This window comes from Sparus aurata, chromosome 5 (genome assembly GCF_900880675.1).
Source record: "Sparus aurata chromosome 5, fSpaAur1.1, whole genome shotgun sequence".
Classification (NCBI taxonomy): Eukaryota; Metazoa; Chordata; class Actinopteri; order Spariformes; family Sparidae; genus Sparus; species Sparus aurata.
In genome coordinates this window covers 35,022,262-35,049,991 of record NC_044191.1, presented here as the reverse complement: position 1 = coordinate 35,049,991, position 27,730 = coordinate 35,022,262, and the positions used below count along the sequence as shown (strand labels likewise).

The following is a 27,730-nucleotide window of genomic DNA, read 5'->3' as shown; positions in this document are numbered from 1 at the left end:
TAAACTGATAAAGTGTCATTTATTGGTTTAATTACAAACTGAAAACACAGAAAAAAAGGAGCTCAAATGTAAACACCTTTTTTATTTCTCTACATTTACTTGGCGAAATATTTTTGTTGACTTTATTAGACAAAAATGCAAATGTGCATACTGAATTTAATAAACTTTTATCTCTTTGGCATGCATAAAAATTGCTTCGACTGAACAGATGTGTGGAACGTTACCACAACTACAATCATAGTGACATACAGACAAACAGAACAGGTACAACAAAATGAACAACTACTGCACACTCACATATGTTGTTCCTACTGTACGATCTCAGACGGGGCACTGTGGATCACCTAAGAACAGACATGTGCTCCCAAAGTGGGTTAAAGGTGTAATCTGTAAGGAATGGCCAGAATTTGAAGCTAGCTACCTGCCTCTCTGCTCTAGCTATCTTTAGCTGTAGCGACTAGTTGCTGTTAGCAAGCTAACGCCAGCTCAATTAGCCGTGGAGCTAAGTGGCCTGGACTGCAACCACAGATGACGAAGGGGCTCAGTTTAACTATCGCCTCCAAGTGAACCCAGCTAGACATCAGGCTGGGACCGATCACAGCCTCGGAGAGCGACGGAGGTCAGATTGATGACAGAGGATACAGTATGGAGGTGATTTACAGCGGCTCTGACGAGGACGAGGATTCATGGCAGGAGAGGCATGAAGAGGCGGGTAAGAGCCTCAAACCAGGACTGTCTTGTTGCATCTTATTTTGTTTCTGTCCAATTTAAATAAAGACTCTTGTGTGATGACTTAACAAGGCGTTCTGAACTTGAATCCAGACGGTTTATGCTTGTATTTTCTGTTCAATAAGGAAAGAAGATGTCAACATATTTCTATTCTTGACATTTTCGACTGAGTAGTGAACTTGCTGCTTTTATATCATCTAGCTGAAACTACTGGGCTGTCAGAATATCACCGTCGACCGAACCGGCTGGTGTTAGCTGCATGCTAACTACAGCAGACTTCCTGTAACACAGTGCAAAGACATCTTTGATAAGACGTCATCACTGCTGTCTCTTCACATGTTAATAATGTTCATTTCAGGAGTTTAAATGTACTTAAATTCTGGCCAAATCTTACAAAATGCCCCTTTTATGACTGCGCATCATATCGATCTGTGAATATTGTCTAAACTGCCCTCGATCTACGTCTGTAGTGAACAACATATACGAAATGTTTTTCATTGAGCTCTTCTTCTTCTTCTTCTTCTTCTTCTTCGTTGCATGTAGTTGTCAGACAGTGATGCTTTTTGTCGGACTGAATTGGCACAGTGACGAATCACAGATGGTCACACAGTAACAATGGAGGTGTTATATTGCCACATGGGTTCCTGGTTGGAGCACCAATGTCACACGAAGGACGTTCCACTAACACTTTCTAATATAACACACACTGTGTGACAACACACCGACACGTTCAACACTGCACTGACCTTTTACAACTTTTCTACAGATACTCTTTCATCCCGACTCTGTTGTACATCAAAGGCGACATTTTTGCTAGACACTTATTATTTTTTTTTAACCATGTAGAGGATGAGACGAGACACCAGCGATCTATCCACACAGGAAGTTATTTAGTGAGAATTAAAGTGCAAAAACATAAGCTGGACAATCATCCGCTAGGCTACAGCAAATTCTGCCTCGGTTGAACTGGAGACTTTTCAGGAAGAACACTTATTGTTTGAAAGTGTGAGGTGACTCCTCGCTCCGTAACATTCAAGGAGTTTTGATTCCAGTGTCATTCAGATTCGGGTGGCTCAGAGATCGTAGCGCGTCCTCGTCGAGGAGGACGAGGCTTCACATTCAGGGCCGATCATTTCATGATCTTAGCGAGACATCATCCGTACAAACTCTGTGAAAAGAGAGGAGATAATGACACGATGGACTGAAGCTCACGGCATAGCTTAAAGGAACAGTTCACCCAAAACTGTCTTCATCAGCTCCTCCCCGCCATGCTGATGGAAAAGTCAGATGCAGTCTTGAAGTCTGCACTAAACCAGCTCGTCCAAGTCTCTGAAAGCACTGAGATCCTAAATATATCTATAAAAGATGTTATTTAAACCCTCGACATACGGTCAAGCTCACGCTCTCACTGCAGATGAGTGAGCTGCAGAGGATATTTCTGTTTAAAAAAACGGTGTAAATAACGTCTTTTCAAATCAGTTCTTCTTTTCTGAAGACTTGCAGACTGCAGCCTGATGTTTAAAGTCCCCAGCTGCTTCAGTTTAAGAGGATGCTGCAACTGTCAAAACATTTTTATGTCTATGAAACTTTACCTGACTGTCAGCATAGAGGGAGGAGATGATGACTCCATAAATCTGCTTAGAATCCCTAAAAGATGCTCCTTACATGTGCAGAACCTGCCTAAGAAAAATCACATTTTTAAGTTTTCTTCAGTATCACAGTGATCCAGTGAAAGTTGTCTGTACATCCACAGATTCACTGCTAACAGGAAGTGCAAACAGATAATTCTGCAAAGTTTTGGAGAATTTGTTTTGGTTGCAGAATGTTTCAGCACTGTTTTGCTGTGAGAGTGTGCAGAAATGTTTTGGGAGTTGATAATGACTGAACTTGCACTTCTGGGTGAACTGTTCCTTTAAATAAATAGTCCTAATAAATAAAATAACTTACCTTCAAAGTCAACAAGCCCATCACCATTTAAATCGACATCCCTCAGGATATCTTCTACCTCCTTCAGACCCACCTGGGAACAAATGTTTTTTTTGATTGTTATTCACACAAGAGTTCTTCAGAGACGTTCTGTTCTCACACTCTGATCCGAGTTCTCACCTGTTGGCCCAACAACTTCCTCATCGCATCTCGCAGCTCAGATGTGCTTATAGCACCGTCTCCATTAGTGTCAAACTGAGAGAAAAAAGAAGAACATCAAGTAAGAGTTTCACAACATGAGCAGAGATAAATAAGGTGGTTATATCCATTTGGATGTCTTACCTCTCTAAAAGCATCTTTTAGCTCTTTTATTCCAATCATGTCTGCAGTTTCAGCGAGGAGTTTCGGGCCCATCAACTCTACGAAGTCCTCAAAATCAACATGACCTCCCACTGACGGAAAAGAGATTATGAAACAGAATATAAACCAAAGTACAAACACAGGATACAGCTATATGCATGACATAAAGGCCCGGTTCAGATCTGCTATCAATGTGCGCCTCAAATGACCACTTGTGATCTGATCTCACGTCCTCCCTCTGTATGCAAATAAACTCAAACATCACTCGGACAAACACACACAAGATGATTTTTACACAAAGACAAAAAGAAGTTCATGTAGAACATTTGCTGAATTAACAAGAAGGTCCAAATAATGCAGAATGAGTCAGAGACAGAGTTTCACAGAGTTTATAAAGTGTCTCCAACGCAACAACTCACTAAATTGAGTGTTTTTTTAAGGGAGTCTGGTGACTTTCTCCACAGGGACAAAGAAGTAGCCTATGTTGTTACTGTTTAGTGTCTTCGTAACATGTGACATGCACTTTAGACTTTAGACACAGAAGCAGACAGGCTGGTACAGACATGCTGCAACAAACTGACACTTTTTACAAGGAGACAAACAACTTCAGCTGAAAGATTTAATGCTGAATTTACAACAAGGACACAATGAGTTACAATCTGTCAGAAACAGAGTTTCATAATGTTTATAAAGTTTTACGCTACTCAACCACTCCTTAAATTAGCCGATTTGTTAAGGGAGTCTGGTGAAATTGTGGCTAATATTTGGCTTCATGTATCACATTTAATGCTGAATTTACAACAAGGACACAATGAGTTAGAATCTGTCGAATTTGTTTCTTAAAGTTTCTCCCCAGGCAACAATTCCTTAAATTGCGCAATTTGTAAAGGGAGTCTGGTGATACTGTGGTTACTTTGTCTTGATGTCAGTTGAGGAGGCGGTCCTTAAATGTGGCCCAGGACACATGTGAGTATAAACTGCTAACAGCTTTACTTAAAGGACGGATGTTAATATCAGGTCTGATCGGGGCCGTTTAAATAGATGAGACAGTGACGTCCTTACAGTTCATGTTTATCTGTTGGCTCAGCTCGATCAGCTCCATCTCTGTTGGCATGTATCCCATCGTCCTCATACAGTTTCCGAGGTCTTTACAGCTGATGAAACCGTCCTTGTCTTTATCAAACTCTTTGAAAGCGTCCCGCAACTCTGTCAGGCAAAAACAGAAGGATTGTTAGGAACTGAAACACATGACTCTAATTTTACTTACATGTTCTTTTCATTTCATTTGACTTTCATATTTTTTATGTAAAGCACTTTTGACAAACCGGTTGTTTGACCATGTTAAGGAAAATTAGGTTTGGTTTCTTAACTTCATTTATAAAAAAGACAAACTAACCGTCCATCTCTTCTGGCCGCAGCTCTCTGTCCTGTTAAGAAAAAGCATTGAATCATTGGTCAGTACAAACACGGCCAACAAACTGAACAAACACAATCTGTCTGAGCTACATGTAAACATACCGCTGACAGCGCTGTGACCTTCATGATGCCCAAACCCAAATCAGCCAACGTCTCCATAACGAACTTAATGAATTTAAGGACGTGGAACAGTTCAAGATGTTCACGGGAGACTGAAACTATCTCACATCTTCACAACAACACTGCCAAGTATAAATAGGCTGATTCCGATGAGGCATTACTGGGAACCATAACCACAGAGTTCACAGAAGAATGCGACTGTTTCTATTTTTTCAGCGTTAGCGTACAATGACTGCAACCTTTAAAGGGCAGAGAGAGAGGCAGACACATCCCAGAACCCTCAGGGGTTAACAGCAGGAGCAGTGTGAAGTCTAAACACAACACTGAGTGTTGACGTCAGGCCCGAACAACCGTCTGACCGGAACCACTGACATGGAAAACACAGGAGGCACATGAAGCCCAGGGGAGCAGAACCAGCCGATCCGACATGTGCGCATCATCAGCACATCTGCCAGCTCATCAGCCGTCACCTCTCACACCGACACGTCCTGGGAGAGATCAATTCACTCAGGTCACTGCGCAGAACACCTTCATTACTACACAAAGCACATAATACTGAGGCGAACCACCTGCCATCACTGTTACTAATTGATCAATGATCATATAATAGTGCAGCGCTCAGACCTGGAATCAGCATCTGTCCTGGGTGATAAGGTGACGAGTACACGGCTCTGATTACATGTTTGGGATCGTAACCTGCCAATGTGAGCAGCAGGAGCCTGAAAACACACGGAACTCGTAACCACAACATCACCAGACTCCCTTAACAAATCATGCCATTTTAAGAGTTGTTTCATGAGGAGAAACATAACAGATAAACAAATTCGACCACCTCTGACTCATTGTGTCCTTGTTGTAAATTCAGCATTAAATCTTTCAGCTGAAGTTGTTTGTCTCCTTGTAAAAAGTGTCAGTTTGTGGCAGCATGTCTGTACCAGCCTGTCTGCTTCTGTGTCTAAAGTCTAAAGTGCATGTCACATGTTACAAAGACACTAAACAGTAACAATATAGGCTACTTCTTTGTCCCCGTGGAGAAAGTCACCAGACTCCATTTAAAAAAAGCTCAATTTAGTGAGTTGTTGAGTTGGAGACACTAATAAACTCTGTGAAACTCTGTCTCTGACTCATTCTGCATTATTTGGACCTTCTTGTTAATTCAGCAAATGTTCTACATAAACTTCTTTCTGTCTTTGTGCAGAAACATGGAGTCTGTTTGTCTCAGCGATGGACGGGTTTATTTGCAGATAAAGCGAGTGTGGAATGTGCAGAAGTTGTTATAAGTGCGTTTTGACATTTTGTATAAAACTCTTATTTGCTTTCTCACGGACAGTTAGATCAAACCTCACTATCACTCGTATGTCTGCACTATAAATATGAAGCCACAGGCACAAAGAGTGGAAACGGGAGGAAGCAGCTCTCTCAGGTAACAACATCCACCTGTCAGCATTTATAAAACTACTACGTCATATCAAACAAGATGTAATGTGTTAACTAGCAAGCTTCAGAGGTGCAGGTAAAAGAGTTTGTCACCTTTGACAAGCATTTTGCCTCCATTTCCAGTCTAACCGGCTGCTGTCTACATATTTAGCTGACAGACACGACCGTCGTATCACTCAACAACAAAGAAAGACAGTGTATAAAACACAGATATGTGTTTGTGGGTGAGGCGAGTTTAATCCTGGACGTCCTCACACCTTATGTTATTTTAAAGTATCTCATCTTTTCCAAACCTGTGTGTTCCTTACTGACAGCTGGCAACATTCCAGTCGACAGCAGCAGGAGTTTAAATAATACAAATATAAGAAGCGTACAGCAGAGTACTAAACACAGATGTAGATAAAAATGGATGTTTGTCCAGACTTACGTACAGCCTGCCTGCACGTGGCCATGCCATTTCTCAGGAAGACACAGGTTTGCCCCAGTATGTTGGTGACGAGGACACAGTTTTGTGTCACGGAAACAATGGACTCCTGATAAGGCCTCAGATACCCTGCCTGGCCCAGCTCCTGACAGGACAGCACCCCTCTGAACCTCCGCTCAGCGTCCTGGAGCATCTTCAGAGGGGTGCAGAGACAGTGTTAGAGAGCTGAAGCAGCTGCAGAGCAGAGCGGTGTGAAGATACAGGCTGAGGAACGCCTACAGTCGAGCCTGCAGGCCGAAGTTTGAGGTCCAGTTTGGCCCAACAGTTCAGAATGTCCCAAATTATGCGAATGTTTATGCTGTGTCAATTAGGCCTGCATGATAAGATGATAGCAATATGTATCAGTGACAGACATGTCATCGATAGCAGTAAGAAAATAGTTTGATCGCACAAACAGCCAATCGTTGAACAGGTGTGAAGTCCGGCTGCACCGTCACGGTAGCTCAGGTAACGTCCACGTTTCCTGCGTTCTGATACGGCATGTCACGAGTTGTTGTTTTGCTGGTAAACACACCGACCTCTTCGCTGCAGGTAGAGCGGACAGGATGTCTGTTGCTGTAGAGACACTGCAGCCGCGACAGCACCAAGAGGTTGGTGTGATTACCAGGAAAACTATGACTTACGATCTGTCGGATCAACTCTGCCGCTGATCGTTTGTTTAGCAAACCAACCGCGAGCAAAACACAAGCACATTATTCCTGATGGAGAGGAGAGGCCAGCTTGCCGCTATGTCAGTATTTCTATTTATATGTGTTTTTCATCATCGTGACATAAAAATTATAACCTGTGCGCGTTAATAAAGTGATTAAATTCAACCTGGTCTTTAAAAATGATCAGTTAGTATCGATATCGACTGATATGAAACGTATTGTCCAGGCCCAGTTTCATTTTAGAGACGTTAAACTGGTTTATTGTTAATTAATTATTTGTCATAATTTGAGCAAGATGGGCTCAAAGGTGAGTGACACTTTTTGCAGGAAGAAAATTAAGGGAACTTAATTTTGGTTCAGTCGGAGGATGCTGCAACGATCTCAGCCTGTCAGAGGCAAAAACAGAAAACCTTCAGAGGATGAAACTTCGATGATCAATTTGTGAAAACGATTATGTTGCAGTCGTGTCGCGGCTGCCAGCTGAGAAAATCTTCTGGACTGATTCCTAAAATGTTGTTGTTCATTTACACACACCAACATGTGAATACAGGCCCCAGGTTTTTAAAATACCTCCCTGCTCTATAGTCTTGCATAAAGCAATAAATCAACATGCTAAGACGGTGTTATGCTTGTGTGTGTGTGAGAGACAAACAATGTTGAAAATATGAAAACATGCCAGAAAGGTAAACGCATGAATAAAGCAGCACGGTGCCAACTTTCCATTCATTGTTCATAACAGTTTACGTGCCGCGCTGTAGGGACTGGCAGCTCCCTCCTATACACTGTCACAGGAACAGTAAACACACTCCGACGCAGAGAAAAGACGAGCTGAAGCGCCCGCGAACAGCGAACAGCCTGCATTATGTAATAAAGACAATGTGAGCAGGTTTTGTTCTGCGGGACATGCGATGCTTTTCAGAAAATAGCTCCTTTTTTTTGCACACTGAAGGTCTGCCAAAGTCTGCAGCCGCTCATCCGACACACTGTACATGTTTAACAGGAGGAGTGCAGCTTCAGAGCTCAAACTTGAAACAAGCACTGATATTTTCTACAGGCTCGTCCAACAAAAACATCACATAACCCTTCAGATAAGAAAGTTGTAAATCTTCTTGAGTTTCCATGTGAGTTTGTGCACAAAGCTATGCAACATGATAAACAAAACTTTCAGAGAAAAACACTTTGCATCGCAGTGGAAACAATCCTACCGTCCTCAGGGGCCAGTCGAAGCAGTTTCCCATACCAAAAGAGAAAAGAGGCACCAAAAAGGACCATGAGGACCTTCTTGCTGTTATTTTTGCAGTTTGGATTCTGAGAGGAGTGCAAACTCTGGTTACAGCAAGACCCATGAAGACCGGGATGCTAACGTACAGCCGGCTGAGAAACGAGTGAAGTGCACGGTGCTGAAACTGTCGGGAGTAAACGAAAGAAGCGACGGTGAGACGAGGGAGGGAAACTAAAAGAGAGAGGGAAGAAGAGAAGTATATGCCTATTAAAGGAGAAGAGGGCGAAACACTGTCTGTGACATGTTTCACACAACTGTCACACCGACCAAACTGTTATAGTTATCTGTGAACAGATAAATGGCAGCAAACATCCAACTGTAAAGCCAGAGATCACTGTCTGTCTGTCTGTCTGTCTGTCTGTTATTCACACATCTGGAGAACCGTTCATTCTATCTGCTTCACACTTGGCAGCTTCTTTGCAGAGGATCCAACAGAGTGCAGTGTTGAATTTGGTGCAATTTGGACACACAGGACATAATTTTTAATGCATTTTGAATAAATGGGGAAGCAGACGTAAACAAATGGAGATTAGCGTGGTGCAACAACTAGCGCTAATACTGCGAACAAAAAGCAGAAGGTCAACACAGGTTTTCTCTTGCAGAGAGACCTGGAAGGTGAGATTTTTAAATATCTGTCAACCGTAGTATGCTAGCTAACGTTAGCTGCTAGGGCTAGACCGCCAGCTGCTCCTGGACGCCTCGTCTCATTGGTTGTTGTGGATGTCATCATCTCGACTTTACATCTGATGAGTCGGTGAGCATCTGCAAACCTCACATCACCAAATCTTTTTAGTTTTGTAAGAATAAACTAGAGGAATGGGATGCGGCGTGTCAGCGTTCCTGCAGAACAATGTACTCTTAACAAATGTGCACCTGACAGGTGACCCGAGCTTCAGGGTCGCACTCAGAGTTTGAGGCGTCGGCTCTTTTCTAAGCTGTTAAAATCTGTAGCAGACAAACGTACAAGAACACCGTGTGATGACCTATTTCCAGTCCGACTGTGCTCCTCAGCTGCACTCTCACACTCCAGCACCAGACTGATTTATCAATTTCAAACCTTGAGATTACATTTTTATTCTTTTATTACACTTCCTTTTAATACACTGTATTTCTGCACATGCTATCACTGCGTGTATAACCTTGAAATTATGATTTTGACAGATGATTTCTAGGTTATATCATGATTAGGGCTTTACAATATCAGATTTTCAGTGTGCATACTGTGTTTTGTCTCTCTTGGAAAATAAAATGTTACACAGACGAACAAACGATCCAAAAGGCTGAACACAGTATTATCATATTTGCGTCACTGAGACAACATTAATTTGACATTTTTTAATCTCAGGATTATCGTCAATCGTCGGTTCATTGTGAAACCAGCCCGCCCTCATCAGAGAAACTCCTATGTAGCAGCTTTAATGACCCTTATTTATGTTTCCTGTCAGACGGGCTGTAGTTATTATTACAGCTGCAAAGGATCAAAGTAAAGAGTCTTTATAAGGCCACGGTTGAGGACGGACAGTTCTTGCGTAAAATTAACCAAACTTTGAGCAACTGATCGCATGCAGATTTTCCATATTGACGCTTTTAATCATGACACATGATATATATATATCTCAGTATTATTAAATCCCCTCAAAAGCGCTTCATCAATGCTCAGACTGAATAAAGAAACTGATGGTCAGACTAGAAAACCGGCACTGAGTCGGTTCAAATCTTTGTTGCAGGACGAGGACGTCTCTGTGTCGATTGGTAATCATTAAACAAAAATCACATGGAGTTCATCAAGTGTCTATTCTAGAGCCTCCTCTTATGTGCACATTTTTTGATAGTTTGCAAAAAATAAGAAAATAACGTGGCTACGTGACGCGTGGACGAAGTAAACAGAGACGAGAGGTGAACGAACCAGGAGACAACATGGACAGAGAGGTTCTTCAGGAGCTTCTTTCGACAGGGCGGGTTGTGACTGTTCTTGTTCTTGCATGTCAGCGAGCATCTTATCTGCAGAACCGTGTCACCACATGACCACAGGAACCAGCAGGTGATGTGACGGCTCCTCGTCCCCTACAGGAGCAGAGAGAGCTCAGGGACAAAGGGCTGGTTAGCAACATCCATCATTTATCTGACCGAAGTGTGTGACGGTTAGAATCTAATGGACCTGAAACCAAAACGTCCCCCAAACAGGACGAGGTTCAGCCTCACATCACATCCAGGATGTGATGTGGATATCAGGCCCGGCTGCACTGGTGCTGTTGTTTCTCATCATCCTCTGCAGGAGACACAAGGTCACTCTGACCTCCAGACGTGTTGAGAATCTGAACACGTGTCACTGCTTCATCTACGTCTACATGCATGTTTATATATGCAGGAGGAGGTCAGAGAAATCTAGTTAGTGAGGCGAAAACACCTCCAGTGATTCTCATCTACCTGATCACCACCTGCTCCCTTCCACCCTCACTACTCCTGCCCTGTTCAGACATAATGCCAGAGGCGGAGTGTGTGTTCCTTCAGCCCGTCTCAGCGCAGACCTCCTTCTCCAGGTCACGCTAATGTTTCCACAGAGCTGCCGGGCCGTCGCTCTGACTCACAGATTATTTGTAGATCGGACTTTTAATACTACAAGTGCAGAAAAGGATTCTCTCTCCAGGGGGAAACAGGAGGACGATGTTCCCAAACGGAGACAGTTTTTTTTTAACGTAAATCTCATCGAGCACGTCCACCTGAGCCTCTTTGTCTTTTATGTAAATATGTTTCAGGCCCAGAATAGAAAACTCCATCATCAGCAGCAGGAACACCAAAGAGATCTCCTGATTGAATAATGCAGGAAACATGAAGACAAACCTTCAGCCGCACATTAGCACATCACAGATCTGCTCTGTGTGTGTGTGTGTGTGTGTGTGTGTGTGTGTAGTACAACATCTCATGCACTCCGGTGAGGCTGATTGAGGAGGTCTGTAGGAGGTGCTGCTGTATTTACAACTTACATAAGAAGAATGAATGTGTAGAGGAAGTGTTTCCGTCCAGATCTGACAGCCTGCATCACACAGCACATCAGCTGTATGATTGTAAACAGGACGTCACAGTTACACCTCTGCTACCTGAGAGGCTCATATCTGATCCCAGATCAGATTCTCACATGAAGCCTCACATGAAACATTAAATCTGGTTCAGGTTTGGGAGGTCACAGCTCGTCAGGGGCCACAAAAATCCCCCTCATCCTCACCCTCACATCCCCGCGTGTGTCCGGGCCTTACCTGTCCGAACAGTGAGTTGAGGATGGTGCGTAAGTTGATGTCAGAGGCGGAGGAGGCAGCGCTGGACCTCCGGGAGCGCCTGGAGGACCTGCTGGACAGCGGCACCAGGGAGCATGAGGACGGGGACGGACTGCTGCCCTGACCCCCGCTGTGAGCCAGGCTGGCCCCTTTGTGGTCCCTCGGCTCGCAGAGGGGAGCCCGGTCGTCGGTGCTGTCCGACAGAGAGGGCACCCGGGGGACCGGGCGGGATCGCCGGGGATGCTCGGGTACGGGAGGTCCTGCCGCCGCCGGCGGGCGCTCCTCCCGGTGGGTCTTCCGGCGGTGGTGGTGCCGGTGTGTGGGTTTGGAGGACCGGCACCGCTCCCTCACACCTCGGCCCGCGTCGCCGTTCGGCTCGGGCGGGTCGGGAACTTGGCTGTGAGGGGCGTGTGACTTGCACTTGCCCCGTGTGGCTGCATTGTGACTGTCCTGGCTGCCGAGGAGCGACGGGTGGCACAGAGGTCTCCGGGCGCTGATGTCGCACTCGGCCGACCAGAAGGACTCCTCGGCTCTGCTGCTGCTGCTCTGGAGTGCGGCGGGACGGTGGTGGTGCTGGTGCTGGTTCTGGTTCTGGTGCTGGTGCTGGTGCTGATGGTGGTGCTGACTTCTCCGGCTGTCTGCGGTGCGGTCAGGCAGGTGTGCGGGTCTCCTCGCCGCCGAGGAGGATTTCAGTAAAGATGTTGTGGATTCCGATTTCGGAAAGGAGGAGCTCATCGCTGCGGATCTGTCGGGCTCATCGTCGACATCAGTCCCCGTCTTCTCTCCATGATGGACCCATAGCACGGCAGAGCTGCCCGCGTGAGTTCGGCTACATCCAGCAGCTGATTGGTGTGCGGCAGCGCGGCCGGAGCGCGCGCTGACGGCGGAACAGAGGGGCACACACGCGCTGCGGAGCGCGTCACCTTTCCATTGATGTGGCCGACAGGGGCGGAGCCACGTTATTATCGTGGGGGGGGGGCACCTCAAAGGGTGGGGGGGGGAGACCTCTGTTCAACATTTACACAACTGTTTATTAATATATTTTTATATATTTATATATATTTTATTGTTTATTTGTGTATGTTGTATTTAATTTATCATCATTTTAATCTTTTTATTTTATCTTTCAACAACAAATCCATCTGTTGTCTTTATTTATATGTGCTGTATTTTGATTGGTTTGAAATGTGCTGTATAAATAAAGTTTTATTGATAATTGGAACACGTCAGTCGTGCTGTCAGCTACATTAACTCTCTCACCGCGTCATGAAACATGATCTTTATTCTGCACCACGACCGTCAGCGCTGATACTCTGATCAACATGTCTCATTGTTTATGATTTTCTCATCAACACATCGCTCTTTTAGGATTTTTTAAATTGAATAATGAGGATTTACGTGTGTCACAGGTCTTATTTTGTCATGTTGAAACCATAAGAGTGGTTTCCAAAGACATGTTTTATCCCGACACAGATGTAATCCTACACCTGGTGCTTTTCTAGGCTTCATTTCAGTGTTTCAGTGTTTCAGTGATCTGCAGCAGTGTTGGAGATGTTGATGGTGTTTCTTCCAGCAGGTGGAGCTCTAACACCAACTACTGACCTGCAGTGAAGCGTCTCCACATCATTTACTGTTTTCACACTTTCTACCGATTAAAAAGCTTAAAGTTGATTTAAGCTGACATAATAATACAGTCTCACTTTACATTTCACTACAGTAAGGTTTGGAAATGTGTTTTTTAATCATTATTCTGACTTAAATCAGTCAACAAGTGTTACATATGAACAGTTTGTCATATACAGTGTAGATATCGCAGTATAAATAAATGTTTTCATGTTTCATTTTTTACAGCTGGAGCTGATTTAATTACTGTATAACTGATTATTATAGTTTTACTCTAATATTCTGACTCTGCAGAGTACATTAGTTGTATTGAATGTTCATGTTTGGGTGAACTTCTCCTTTAACATGCTGCTGTTCAGTGTTGTAGCGCTTCATGTCCTCCAGAGGCAGCGCAGGTCTGATCACTGCACGCTTTCGCCTCCCAGTGACTCAACCACAAAACTACACCTGCACATTTTATTCTGTCCTCTTGTTTCAGATTGAAGAGTGATTTTACAAACATCATCCATCTTCTTCTTCTTCTCCTCCTCCAGGGTCGAGTACAAATACCAGCGTGGCATTTCTGCAGAACATTTAATCCTTCTCCAGCAGTGACCTACTCAGCTCCTGCAGCCTGGACTTGAGATTCAGTGTCAGACACAGAGGAGTGATTAATAAAAGGTCTGATTCAGCAGGAACAGGCGAAACAACATGCACACTGTGAAGCTGTGGACAGAGGTTTTCTGAAGCTCCAGCTAACTCACAGCTAGTCTAACGTGGTTGAACGGTGGAGCTGAAGCGAGTCCAGCTGGAAGTTACCAAGCTAACAGGCTGACGCAAGCTATATGAAACTAATTATTTTGATTGTGGGTTTATTTGCTACAAACAGACTGAATATTAGCCACAAGAAGGCGAGAACAGCAACACCTGTAACAGCAGGTGTTTGTTTGTGTGTTCAGCTTCGTCTCCGACTGAAGTCAGCACTCACCAGAGACTCTGGCTGTGTCTTAGTTCAGGGTCTGCATCCTTCAGAGGAGCATTTGAAGGCCAATTACATCACAACGCCACGCGAAGGCTGTCAGAATTTGAAGGGAGGATGCACCACTACGATCCTTCGTGGCCCCACAAATCCCAAGATATTTGCGAGCCAAAAAAGGAGAAAGAAAGAGAGAAAATGGCGACATCACGTGGCGTAGATCGTCACTTTCGCGGGCCTGGGCGGCAGAAATCATGACGTAAGGGTAAAACATCTGGTGACGCAACCAGGAAATGCTCCAAAGGCTAGACCGTCACATTTAACAACGGCTGACGAGGTTAACAAGGTCTCTCTGAAGGACGCCTTCAAAGACCACAAAGGCCGAGTCCTTCAGAGGATGCAGACCCTGAACTGAGACACAGCCACTGTCTCTTTCTGTTTCTGTTATCCTGCAGAGTCTTTTCTTTTGTCCGTCTCCTCTCTTTAGGTTTATTAAGTGCATTTCCCTCCATTAAGCAGTTAAATAACACAACATCACAGTATTGTTGCTGTGGACAGTTTGAGAAGCAGGTGTAAAAAAATACATTTAGAAAAACTAACTTTTTCTGACTGCCGGCTCAAGTTGGAAAAAATTCTGGTTCATGAGTTGAAATCATATGACGCTGAAACACGGACATGGACGTGAAGAAAACTCTGGGCTGATGGTGAGAAACTTCAAAACTTCTGAAGTCATGTATTGTAAACTCTTTGTATCATTTCCTTTGTGCTTCTTTGTCACTCAAATGCTGAAAACAGCTGTCAGACGCTCACAGAGTCACTTGTCAATTCAAAACACTGACGTCTGTCCCTCCCCTCCCGTCTGTCAGTCCAATTTACTGCACAGACAGACATTATTCATCTGACATTTTCATTAGGAAACATGAGCGAGATGTGAGGGTGAGTTTTTAATGGTTTTAAGATGGACTCTGATGGGGATTGACTCGCGTCTGGAGCCTCGTGTGGCCACTCGAGGAACTGCAGGCTGCAGCTCAGCGTGAAGTCTTGTTTTCTTGTGATATCTGTGTAAAAGTGACACTTCTGACACCGGCTGGTTAAATAAGATACTGGACCATTTATTAAATGTACAGAAATACTGTTCAAAATCCACACAAGGATGTGTTTAAAGGACAAATCCTTCATCAAATGTAAACAAAATGGTTGCCCCACCATACCGTATGTGTTAAGCAAATGCTTTGAGAATGACAGTTTTCATACTCTTAAGTGGATTCATTAACAGCACTCTTGATTTTAATCTAATTATGGACAGCTCAATGTGAGTGTCGGCATCGTCCGATGTTGTAATCAGCTATTAAATAATCATTTGTAAACATTAGAATTGAACTGCGATGGACCTGTGAAGCTGCGGGAGATTAAAATGTTCACTACCTTTTTAGACTGTGCACATATATCCATGAAGTGCTGTTTTGAGGATTGTGGCTTTAATCATGGGAATCAATGTGGGCGTCGCAAAATCCAAAAAGAAAGGAAATACATCACAGAACAACAGAGATAGTACTTCATAAACATTTTACAGAATCTACAAAGTTAATCTATCAAAATGACTTCATGGCTTCTGAGAACGGAGAATGACGTGAAGTCGCGTTTAGCTGTAAATCAAGACAACACAATAGTTATTAGCATTGAATACAATCATCTCAAAACATCTCAGACCGCTCAGTTTGTTTGTTTTTTAACCTCGACCGTATTTACAGAAATACAAACCTGATATCAAATACAACCAAGTTACAAGAGTTTAGTAAATTTACCAAAAACGCTTCAGCTCCAGCGTTACAGCACAGACTCACACCATCCGACCGCCCAAATGTGCTTATCTAACCGTGTCTCGAGAAAACAGGGGAGCACGATAAACTACCACGCCGGCGGGAGTCGTGACAGAGACGTTAGCTGCGTCTGTAAACATTCATGTCGCGATCAACATTGGACCTCAGATATCAGAGGACATAACGGTAACGACGGACGACACGAGAAATGTTATCAGACTTCCTGCGATGCGATTTAGTTTAGACGTCTAATCAAACATTTGACAGATTAGTCACAAACACATAATTGTGCTTCCTGGAAGCGTCTCAGCTAGAATTAGACTGACAGAATGACACTGATGTGGCTGATTTCTCATGAGTCAGTGTGAACTAATAAAGTCAGGATGTAACAACAGCTTTTTTTATAGCTTCATGTTTTTATAACAGCAGTTTGGCCAAAAATCAACCAGCAGTGCAGCAAAGATCTGTTAGCTTTAGCTTTAATTTAGCTGCGATTCGATGTAGCCTGTGATATTAAAACAATTAAATACTGATATCATGTTATTAATATATAAATATGACATCATGTGAATGAGCCAGATAAGATGTTCGGTCTTGTGCATCTTTTGTTTGTTTGTTCATCTGGTTGCTTTTCCACCAGTAATTGATTAGTTTATGTTAATTGTTGTTTTTTACAGTGATGGTTTCAGACTCTTTCATCTCAAGATAACGTCGCTATCGTGAATTCGTTTGGCCAAAATAATCATGTATAAAATCTGATGACAGCCCTTGTTCCATGTAAATAATACGGAAACCCTGAGAGGCAAAGAGAAAAACTAATTCTGGTGAAACGTTTGATTGAAATTGTTCTTCTTTCTTGTGTTCATTACAAAAGAACAGACATAAAATGTGTTTTTTTTCCTGGTTAATCTCTTTAAATTACAGTTAGGATCAGGATTTTTTTTTTTTTATATTACTTATTATTTAATCTACGAACACAGGCAAAAAAAACAAAAAACTAATAGATCTAAGTATGAAACTTCTCCAGTTGATTTCTTACATTATAGTTTTGTATTAAAAGTTTTCAGAAATGTTATTTTTTAAAATATGACTGAGACATTTTCTCTTTATTTTGTCAATAATATATTTTTCATCTTTGAAACAGGGACATATTTTTGTCAGGGTAATTTTTCTAAATTATTTCTTTCATCTCTGAAGGTCATAAACACAGCGGAGAAACAACTTCAATCAGACTTTTCACTAAATTTATGTTTTCTTTTCTGCCTCTCAGGGATTCTGTGTTCTTTACACCAAAGTAAAGCTAACGCTAACGCTAATGCTAACGGATCACTGCGACAGTGTGGGTTGATTTTTTTAAACTGTTTTACATTCTGTTTGTTTTTTTAGGCTTAAACACAGCAGAGAAACAATTTCCTCAGACCCAGAAAACTGATTACTAGATACATCTGATTTCCTCTCCGAGCTTCCGTAGAATAAACACCACCATCACTGTCACTGTTCTGCAGAACTCGAGTCCGTCGTGACAAATGTCTGACTGGATCTGTTGAGTGATATGAAAAGTCGATGATCACAATTTGTTTTTTAGCCCTTAGCAGAAATGCATGAAGGTGTTGGAGAAAGAATGGAAGTAGTTTTAATATCAGATACTTTAATACTTTTACTCGAGTACCATTCTCATGAGTGACTTTCATTTATTTACCAAAGTAATATTTTAACACCGTGTCTTTACTTTTACTCGATTATGATGTTTGGATACTTTTTTACAACACAATCATTATTTTAAATGATTTGCTGTACTTCCTGGTTTTAAAGGCTCGTTACAGTAAAGTGATATAAATCACCTAAACAACACTACAGGTGAACAACTGATATTACTTTACAATTACATTAAGACACTTATTTTTTGTATTACACGTTTTCTGATATTTTTAAGGCTTATATTTAAAGGAGCAGTCTGTAGTTCAGTTGACTAAATGTTAATGAGCCTATTATAAACAAACTAAACAACAACCTCTCTTTGTTTTCACGACTGAACAAACAAACTGACCTTAAAGGACAAAACAATTTATTACTGTTTAACTTTGTTTACATGTGGCGGACCCTGCCACCTTTCTAGCTTCAGACCTGATTCTCCTCTGAGAACATCTTGTTTGTTTATTCAATATCTCTGAGATTGAACAACATAGCTCCCCTTTAACTGAGCTTTAATTGGCGTCAATGTCTTCAGAATAGAAATCCGAACTAAAATAAACACCTAAATCTTTATTTAGGGACGTTTTCTTTCCACTAGAATAAGAATTTTCCCCTGTGCCGTCTTCACTGAGGTTGTTATCACCCTGTTATAGTAGAATAAACTAATACGAGCCGTACAGCAGTAATTGTGCTCTAGAACTGGCCCGAAACTAAATGTGAAAAACTGTATTCGGTGCGAATATCATTCATCTAGGAACAGTCGACGATTGAAAATAAAAAGCGTCCCCGCCATGGTGTTAAAAATAAAATGGCTGCATAAACGATCGCCGTCCTGTTTTCAAGCGACGCTGTACTCGACAATTCAGGCGGTAAAAACATGATCTCGGCTGATAAGAGAGGCCCAATGTTTGGTCGTCTGCTAAGAGGAGTTATGACTGATGCTGTATGAGACGGAGAATATGTACACAGCGAGTGTGAAAGCTGGTCTGGAGGCAGAAAAAAGAGTCGCTCCCCCCAATCAGACACTTCTCTAAACGCCATCTGTCTCTCGGTCGGACATGGTTTTCTCACTCACACCTATTTCCCTTCCTTGTCGTCTAAACGGCCTGGAGTAAAAATGTAGTCCAAGGCTTGTCTCTCAGCGGCGGCCACGTTGGGGTGCCACAGGTCCACCATGAACACCACCCGGGGGCCATCATCTGCACCGCCTGCACACAAAAAAAAAAAACACAATAAGAGGACAATAAAGCACCAAATTTATTCATTATCTCGATCCAACTCGTTTTAAAAAGACTCTCGATTTTCTTTGGCTGTATTGGATTAACACTTTAAGGTCAATCCTCCTTGAAGGAATAAATAAAAAGGGACAGAGTGCAGTAACAGATTAAATTTTAATCCCTGCTTACCCTCGTGGAAAGCCCGGTGGAGGAAGGAGTCATCAAAGAGCAGACAGCTGCCCTCAGACCAGCACTGTGGCTCTCCACCAACAACCAGCTCACAGGAGGGGGGCACTCTGAGACCTGCCAGGGAAGAACAACCAGGACATTCATGCGTCATTAAGGGACTTACAAAATAAAAGCATTCTGTGGTACTAAACAATCTCCCAGGTGACATTTCCCAGACAGTGATGCCCTGTTCCTAGAGAGCCCTGTTTTATTACAGCACGCTGCTTTCAAGCACATTACGAGAGAGACAGCCAACATAACAATAAACATGTCTATTTATAGTCATCTCTCAGGGTTCTGTGGTAACAGAAGCTCGGCTGCTATGAAAACAATAAAAAATTATAGCATGTGCACCTAAAATGAAGCTGTCATAACCCAGGAGGGTGCAGGTTTTCAGTTTTTATATTAAAGTCCTTGTAATAAATGTTAGTTATTTGGTGATAAATCCTTTAAAGACGCTAAAAGCAAATAATCTCTGTCTGTCTGTCTGTTATTCACGTGAGAACAGTTCAGCCGATCTACTTTACACTTGCCGAGGACCGAAGGATGTGCAGTGTTAATTTTCAACATTTGCTTTTGGTCGGTGCCGAACAAAGTTCAGCAAAGATAAACTCAACTTGAAGCCAAGATTCAAAGTTGTAAAGAATTCTTCACTCGCAAAGGACTTAAGTAAATATTCACCACTGTTGATTTTGGCATATGTGTGACCGTATCCTGGAATCTGGACTCATGTGTGATCCCTCTCATGGGGAAGCAGACGTAAACAAAATAGAAATAAGAGAGGTGCAACAACTTTCTGTTGCAACGGAAACAAGCAGAGGGTTAAAGAGATGGATGAGTCAGGAGACGCAGTCAACACGAGAGAGAAGTGGAGGTGAGATTTCAAGTTTCTGTCAATAGTAGCACGCTAGCTAATGTTAGCCTCAAGGGCTCCAGGATGCCTCTTTGATTGGTTGCTGTGGTCCATCTAGGTAGGTATCGATTTAATCATCCAGATATTAAATCTAGATATCAAACGTGGAAGGCAACGCTTTCGATTTACCAGTTGATCTGCGTTTCAACCCTTGACAAGCCTTGTGTACTGACCAAAAGACTGAGGACACGGATATAATCAACTGGAAAGACTTTCCTCTGTAAGGTTGCTGGGGATTAGCCCGAGGGTGCTTCACATGAGTGACAAAGGCCCAGATCTGATCACACTTGACCCCCACAGGTCTAACCGTACCCGGGCACGGTTTGCAATCATTACCCAGGTCCGTTTGGAAAGCTGATGGCTTCTTTTCCTTTGGGAAATTTGGCAGAACCGACAAAGATCTAGTACAGGCAGTGATGTGCACGGGGGGGGGGGGGGGGGGGGGGGGTGGGGGGCAGGGGGGGGCAGTTGCCCCCCCTCGTGGCCCAATTGTTGACAAACGCGCGCTAAAGTGCCCTCCTGGGAGCCAAAATGTGCCAAATGTTGGGAGCCAAAACATGCGCTAAAGTGCCCTCTTGGGAGCCAAAAAAGCATGCCAAAGTGCCCTCTTGGTTGGCAAAACACACTAAACTGCCCCCTTGGCTGGTTAAAACATGATAAACTGCCCTCTTGGGAGCCAAAACATGCGCTAAAGTGCCCTCTTGGGAGCCAAAACATGCGCTAAAGTGCCCTCTTGGGAGCCAAAACGCGCGCTAAAGTGCCCTTCTTTTTGCCCCTGCCCTTCAAAAAGTCTGTGCACGCCACTGAGTACAGGAGATTTGGCGGGGGAGAGGGGGGGCAATCCTACTCTGACACGATACGAAACAATCGTACCTAACGTGAAAACAATCTTAGATATCGGCTGAGGGGCTCGGACAAAACGTACAGAGCTCGGAGTAGAGCTGCTGCTCCTTGGCATCTAAAGGAGGCAGCTGAGGTGGTTCTGGCTTCTGATTCGGATTCCTCAGGGTGCCTCTCTTTGAGGGTTTTCCAGCACAACCAACTGGGAGGAGACCCAGAACTTGCAGGAGGGATTACACATTTCATCTGGCCTAGGAAAACCTCGGGATCCCCCAGGAGGAGCTGGAAAGTGTTGCCCGGGTGAGGGATGTCTGGAATACCCTGAAAAGCCTGCTGCTACGACCCAGCCGCCGAATAAGTGGAAGAACATGGACGGCCGGACAATAACTGGAATTTCAAGGCTTTAATTTTTGTCGTTAAGCATCTAATAAGGACTTTTTAAAATCTATTATCCAACACTTATTACAAGGACCTTACATACAGCTACTGATCACAGGGTTGCTCGACCTCTCTAGTCTAAATATGCTAATCGTTGTGTCAAGCTGAATTCTCCCTGAGCTTCAGACATCCCATGATTCAATCAGTTTCAGCTCACTACACACTTCACTCTCTTACCCAGGTGGCAGCGCAGCCTGACATTTGTTGGACCGTAATGCTCAGTGATCAGAGCTCCGGGGGTCAGCACAGAGAAGCAGGCGTTTCCAAACACGTTGTTGGCGATGAAGGTGCGCAGCTGGCCCAGCACCCTCCAGGCACGTGGACACCTCCTGACGTTGAGAACCAATGGGGTGCCTTGGTTGACCAGGTAGTAGGTCCACCACTGCCCACGAGGAGTGTTGTTGGCCTTCCACCCCGGCGGGAGGGAGGAGCCGCTGCGGGCCGGAGGCTGGTGGTAGATGCTCTCGAACTCGGCCAGAAGGGCGGGGAAGCTCTGCTCCAGCAGCTCCACGTCGTGTCTCTGCACTTCCCTTGAGAAGAACGGGGCTGAGGGGAGGTCAGGGAGGAAGAAGACCTCCGGCCGCTGGATGGTGGGTCGGCTGTTCAGGTATCGGCCTTGATCACGGACTCCTTTATGCACCCTGCCCATACCTGACCAGGTGTAGCGCTTGGCGTAATCCTGCAGGCTGTGATAGAGCCTCTGGTTCAGACTCTCTCCGGCGCTGGTACAACGGAAACACTCGGACGACTGGCAGAAAGCGAAGCCGTTCTGCTCTTCTAGCATCGATCCGTGCTTCCCTTTCCCCCGGTTGCGGCAGTCTGAACTCATGAAGCCCCCCACCACCCCTCCGATCCGGCCGGGCCCAGCCAGGTACCTCCTATGCAGAGGGCTGGAGCCGTGCTCCCGGCCCACCCTGTAGCAGTACCACATAAACAGCAGCAGCACACACATGGCTATGGCGAAAGCACAGATCTCACACTCCCTTATAGACTGCATCCCTCCAGCCACCATCTCCCTCACATTCTCTAGCGACCACTCCATCTCGGCTCGTTACCGGACTGCTGAATCTGGCGGAAAAAAGTGCTGATGAGAGATCAGTTAACACGTCTTTTCTTGATGGTGATTGAAAGGGGCCGTAAACCACACGCAGGCCTTTAGAGAGTCTGGAGTCAAGCGGCTCTTATCGCCGCCCCTAGTGTAAACAGATCTGACACACCGGCTCGTCAGTCCTAACATTTCAGCACTCTGCAGCGAGGGAAGGTCTCGGCTCGCATGACGTCTGGCTGTGCGGCATTTGTGCAGCTCCCTCTCTTGTTCCTCTCAGACAAACGCAGACAGACACACCGCGCCTTAGGGTAATCTGTTCTCTGAAAAACAAAGACAGAAGGAGAAGAAAGAGGGGATGAGGAGAAGGAGGAGGAGAGGAAGAGGAGAGGAAGAGGAGGAGGATACTGTAACTGACTGGCTGCGATTGATTTGATGCTCAGAACTCTGTTTGTGTTAACGCATGCAGGAGGAGTTCAGGTGCGGCTACACTCTGACAGCAGAGCTCCCTTCATGGTGAACACACCTGCTGAAACTCACCCACGCACCCCCCCCACACACACACACACACACACACACACACACTTTAACACAATTTGGATTCCAGCTCTCTCCACACACACTAACACACACACACACCCTTGTACTGCACTGTGTAAAACCATGAGTCATGGGCACATTGCTGCATTTAACACAAATCTCTTTCATATGTTTGCGCACCACGCACTCACACAGGCGCACCGAGCGGTGAATTATGTAAAAAAATAAAAAATAAAACTTAAGCAGTGTTGATTCCCACCCACATTTATAATTGGCATTCATGGCAGGAGCTGCATAAATGGATCCTCGAGGGGGAGATGGGGAGGCAGCAGGGATGGAGGGGGGCGAGCTGGAGTCTGTGTAATCGTATTCTGCTTGAGTCCAAAAAGGAAACCCGGATTACATGAGTGTGATTATATAATGTTAATGGACCAGACGAGTGCAATGCGTCAACTGTGATCAGAAGTCCACGATGCTCCCTCACCAAAAATGGTCGGGTGATCCTGCTCCGATGGATCCTCCTCCTCTCCTACATCCTGTCTGACAGCACCAAGACGCCCCCACAGTCCCCCCGCACTCATCTCCCCCGCACTCATCCCCCCCGCACACATCCCCCGCACACTCCCGCTGCCTCCAGGACGCACTGACCATCAAAACCCAAACCATCCACACACACCCTGCCTTGTTCCACCAACACTCCTCCACTGGTTCCGTCCAACCTCTGCCTCCCTCCACCACACAAACACTGACGATCAATAAACAAGCAGACCTCACTACACCCGCTCGCGACGCTCTCCAGCTTCCTGCGTGTTTCGGTGCGTCGGGTTTTTGTTTCCATACCTACTCAACATTCATGCCTGTGGCCGCTGGAGACGAAGAGGCGCACAGGTGTTTCTCCAGGCGAAGCTGCGCACCACTGCAGTGCACAAGGTAGACGGGTATCAGTCGCCAACATTATAGGAAATCACTCCGAAATGCCTCCAGAAGAAGTCCTAACCGGAGCCGTGCGCCATGACGAAACCTGGAGAAACCAGCAGGGAAGTGAACCGAGCAGAGAGCCGAACCGGCGGCGGTCCGTCCGCCCGTCTGTCTGTCTGGAGCCGACAGCAGCGTCACAAAGGAGCTGTTCCCACAATATTGTTGTAAATACTGAAGCTCCACCAGGGAAGACTCCCCGCGCCAAGAGCGCACAGGAACTCACCGCCGCACATCCGGTCTGACCCTCCAAAATAAAGCTCTCAGTGAAAATGTTATATCAGATACTGCAAGACTTTTACTCCAGAGCCAGTTGCGTGCGCAGACTTTTTGAAGGGCAGGGGCAAAAATAAGGGCACTTTAGCGCGCGTTTTGGCTCCCAAGAGGGCAATTTATCATGTTTTCATCAGGCAAGGGGGCAGTTTAGTGTGTTTTGCCAACAAATAGGGCACTTTAGCTTGCGTTTTTCAACAATTCCCCCCCTTGTGCACACCACTGTCCAGAGCTCTTCTTTTTTACAACACTGTATATAAGTACAAATTGGAGATACTCGTACTTTAATGTGTTTCCATTTCCTGCTACTTTTCACACAGAAGTAACTATTGCACTCCTCTACATTTGTCTGACAGTTTTAATTAGCCTACTAGTTATTTCTCAGATTATTATTTTTCACACGTTTTCACACCGTTTGTGGTACATCCGGATAATGCCAGTCTGATAATATCTTGGTTACATTTTTCCAACATTTCCCTCCTGTTTATCAGTTTTGAACTAGCTTTTGTTTTCAGCCATTAATCAGCCATTAATATTCAGGTGTTTGATCCATACAGTCACTGATGTTTGAAAGGACACGATCCCGAAGTCAGATTCTTGTGTTTGTCTCTCAAAATTAGCAAACGTGATAAAAACAGTCACAGAAAATATGAACAGTGAAGTAAACAATGTAAAGAAACATTAAAGAACAAGTTGCTATGTACAGTTTGTGGACTGTGACACTTTGGATTTGGATAACGTAGGTGTGACTTCATCTTAACAAAATAAATTGCCTTGCATTTCTGTGGCCACGTCTTTTATTGTGAAGGCAGCGTTACCTTATATCCGGTATTGATCAGGTCTCCTCTGCCGCCTTCACTCAGCTCAGAGCAGAGCCTCCCTCTTCCGCATGTCTCTCGGCTCGCCCATTGACAAGCTGTTTGACACGGCTGCAGACAGCATTTCCCATGATGCACTGCGGCTCCCCGGGGTCGCACTCACAGCAGCTCAGCCGTCAGTGTGCACCTCCTTCTCCTCCTCCTCTTCCTCCTCCTGCTCCTCGACTGAACTCTTCACCTGGCTCCTGACATCATGACATCATCAGTGATGTCAATGTTTTCATGATGATCAGCTGACAGGTGTGTGAAGCTACAGACACCTGAAGCCATTTTGTTTTGTTTTACTCTACATTTATTTGATAATTTTAGTTACAAGTTACTCTGCAGATTACAATCCGCCTCCCGTCCATCTCTGCATCAGTCACACAGATATTTACACCTATAGGTTATATCAGTGAGGGAATGTAACTAAGTACATTTAGAAAATAGTTACTTATCTGCAGTGTTAGGCACGCTACTTTTAAAAAGTCATTAGATATAGTTACTAGTTACTTCTCCCAAAAAGTAACTGAGTTAGTAACTGAGTTGCTCCACTGTAAAAGTAACTGGTTACAAGAGAAAGTAATTATTGCATTACTTTTTTTCTTCCCCCTTTTGAGCTCAGCAGTCATTCTAGCATTCTCAGCATCCACGTATTTAGAAAATGTCTCTCTGCACGTGGACAAAGGAGGTTAAAGTAGTGTCTGTACTTCCACTTTGAAAACGTAAACTTTCCCTCTGGACTCGCCATTTCTGCAGCTCACCTCTGCTAGTTTGTGTGTGCGAGGCTGTGTGGTTTGTGTGTAAACCGAACACAGCCTCTGATTGGCTTACGAACTCGCACTCTACCTTAGAGAGCCAATCATCAACTCTGCGGTTGTCCCGCCCCTCCCTCCTGCCTCACCGGAGAAAAATAAAGCAGCCAACAGCTTCAATGAGAAACTTCAGTTTATAACGTGCCACATTTTATAGTCGGTAACAGTAACGGCGTTGTAATGATGGGAAAAGTAATTAATTAGATTACTCCGTTACTGAAAAAATAACGACGTTAGTAACGCCGTTATACTTAAACGCCGTTACTCCCAACACTGATTAGCACATTACTTGACTATTTCTAGAACATAGTTACTTATCTGCAGTGTTGGGCACGTTACTTTTTTTTTTTTTTTTTTTTTTTTAAACCATATTTTTTATTCAAGAAAGGTAATACTGTACAGGATGCATTAAAATACAATACAATATCTTGAATTAGTTTAACATTGTTTTGTCAATCGAATCCCACCCACAACACCCACTTACTGCCATCAAACAAGTTGAAATGAGTTACAATAGTGAAAATGAAAATAAGTATATTATGATAATAATGATGATAATGATAACTGTAACAGGATTAATGTGAAATAATGATTGATAAAAAAAATGAAAAATAAATTAATTAAATAAAATAAATAAATAAAAATAAGAAAAATATGCTATTTAAAAAAAAAAAAAAAAAAAAAAAAAAACACGGAGGGGGGGCATTTCACATTCTTACATTTTACATGCCTTCAGTTACACATAGTTGAAACACACATCAGGGCCCTATTGTCTTATGGGAGAGTGTTGAGCTTATCAAAATACAGAATCAACGGGTCCCATATTTTATGAAATTTTCTTGTTGATCCTCTGGTAAAGTACTTAATTTTTTCTAATTTCAAGAAAAACATTAGGTCGCTGAGCCAGACAGACCCTTTAGGTGGGTCAGGAGATTTCCACTGTAAAGCTATTCTTCTACGGGCTAGCAAAGAGGCAAACGAAAAAACATTCTTCTTATCTGTGGGCAGCAAGATCTCGTTAATCAAGACTCCAAAGATGGCCATGTCAGCAGAGGGTTTCACATTAGTACCAAAAGCATCGTTTAAAGTGTTGCAAACCGAAGACCAAAAATCTCTTAGTTTAGCACAGGTCCAAAACATATGAGACATATCTGCTGGTGTAGAATTACAACGCTCACACCTATCTTGAATGTCAGAATAAATTCTAGCCAGTTTGGATTTTGTGTAGTAAATTCTGTGAAAAACCTTGAACTGTATCAAGCTGAGACGGGCACAGGATGATGTGCCATTAACTCTAGCCTGAGCGCGGTCCCAGACTGCATCAGAGATTTCCATCCCAAGTTCTTCAGCCCATTCGGTTCTAAGCCGCTCTAGTGACGTATCATGGAGGGAGGTTATTATATTTGAAATGTTTGAGATCAGTCTTCTGTGCTGAATAGGAGTCCGCAAAATTTTCTCAAGTCCTGAATCTGTTGGTAAAGCAGGAAATGATGGACTCTGGCTTTGAATAAAATGGCGGACCTGGAAGTATCTAAATAAGTCTGACCGCTGTAAATGAAATTTCTCAGAAAGATCAGTAAAAGTGGCAAAAAGGCCATCTATATAAAAGTGGTAGCATAGAGTTAGACCATTCCTACGCCACAGAGTGAAGGTATGGTCCATTCTGGATGCAGGGAATAGATGGTTGTCACAAATTGGACTATACACAGAGAATTCTTTCAGCTTAAATTTCCGTCTGAATTGTGCTAGTATTTTAAGAGTGGAGATTACCACAGGGCTGGATGAGAACTTGGATGGTGAGAACGGTAGTTTTGCTGTAATTA

General features: G+C 44.0%; 2 protein-coding genes across 6 annotated transcripts; both read right to left on the bottom strand.

Moving 5' to 3' along the window:
* cabp1a (calcium binding protein 1a) lies at positions 1-12,612 on the bottom strand. 3 transcript variants are annotated; one of them, XM_030418390.1, is made up of 7 exons: positions 11,659-12,612; positions 4,412-4,442; positions 4,078-4,221; positions 2,998-3,107; positions 2,836-2,910; positions 2,677-2,749; positions 1-1,897 (listed from the first exon to the last, which is right to left on the bottom strand). In XM_030418390.1, the coding sequence occupies exons 1-7, from the start codon at positions 12,409-12,411 to the stop codon at positions 1,872-1,874; spliced, it is 1,212 nt and encodes a 403-aa protein (XP_030274250.1). In that variant the 5' UTR covers positions 12,412-12,612; the 3' UTR covers positions 1-1,871. The 3 variants fall into 3 exon arrangements, with proteins under 3 accessions (XP_030274250.1, XP_030274251.1, XP_030274252.1); XM_030418391.1 differs by lacking the exon at positions 11,659-12,612 and adding an exon at positions 8,328-8,496; XM_030418392.1 differs by lacking the exon at positions 11,659-12,612 and adding an exon at positions 6,416-6,559.
* A 2,730-nt stretch (positions 12,613-15,342) lies between these two features.
* asphd2 (aspartate beta-hydroxylase domain containing 2) lies at positions 15,343-25,275 on the bottom strand. 3 transcript variants are annotated; one of them, XM_030417618.1, is made up of 4 exons: positions 25,054-25,275; positions 21,580-22,770; positions 19,173-19,286; positions 15,343-18,974 (listed from the first exon to the last, which is right to left on the bottom strand). In XM_030417618.1, the coding sequence occupies exons 2-4, from the start codon at positions 22,442-22,444 to the stop codon at positions 18,844-18,846; spliced, it is 1,110 nt and encodes a 369-aa protein (XP_030273478.1). In that variant the 5' UTR covers positions 22,445-22,770; positions 25,054-25,275; the 3' UTR covers positions 15,343-18,843. The 3 variants fall into 3 exon arrangements, with proteins under 3 accessions (XP_030273478.1, XP_030273476.1, XP_030273477.1); XM_030417616.1 differs by lacking the exon at positions 25,054-25,275 and adding an exon at positions 23,828-24,194; XM_030417617.1 differs by lacking the exon at positions 25,054-25,275 and adding an exon at positions 23,472-23,530.
* Positions 25,276-27,730: the final 2,455 nt, after the last annotated feature.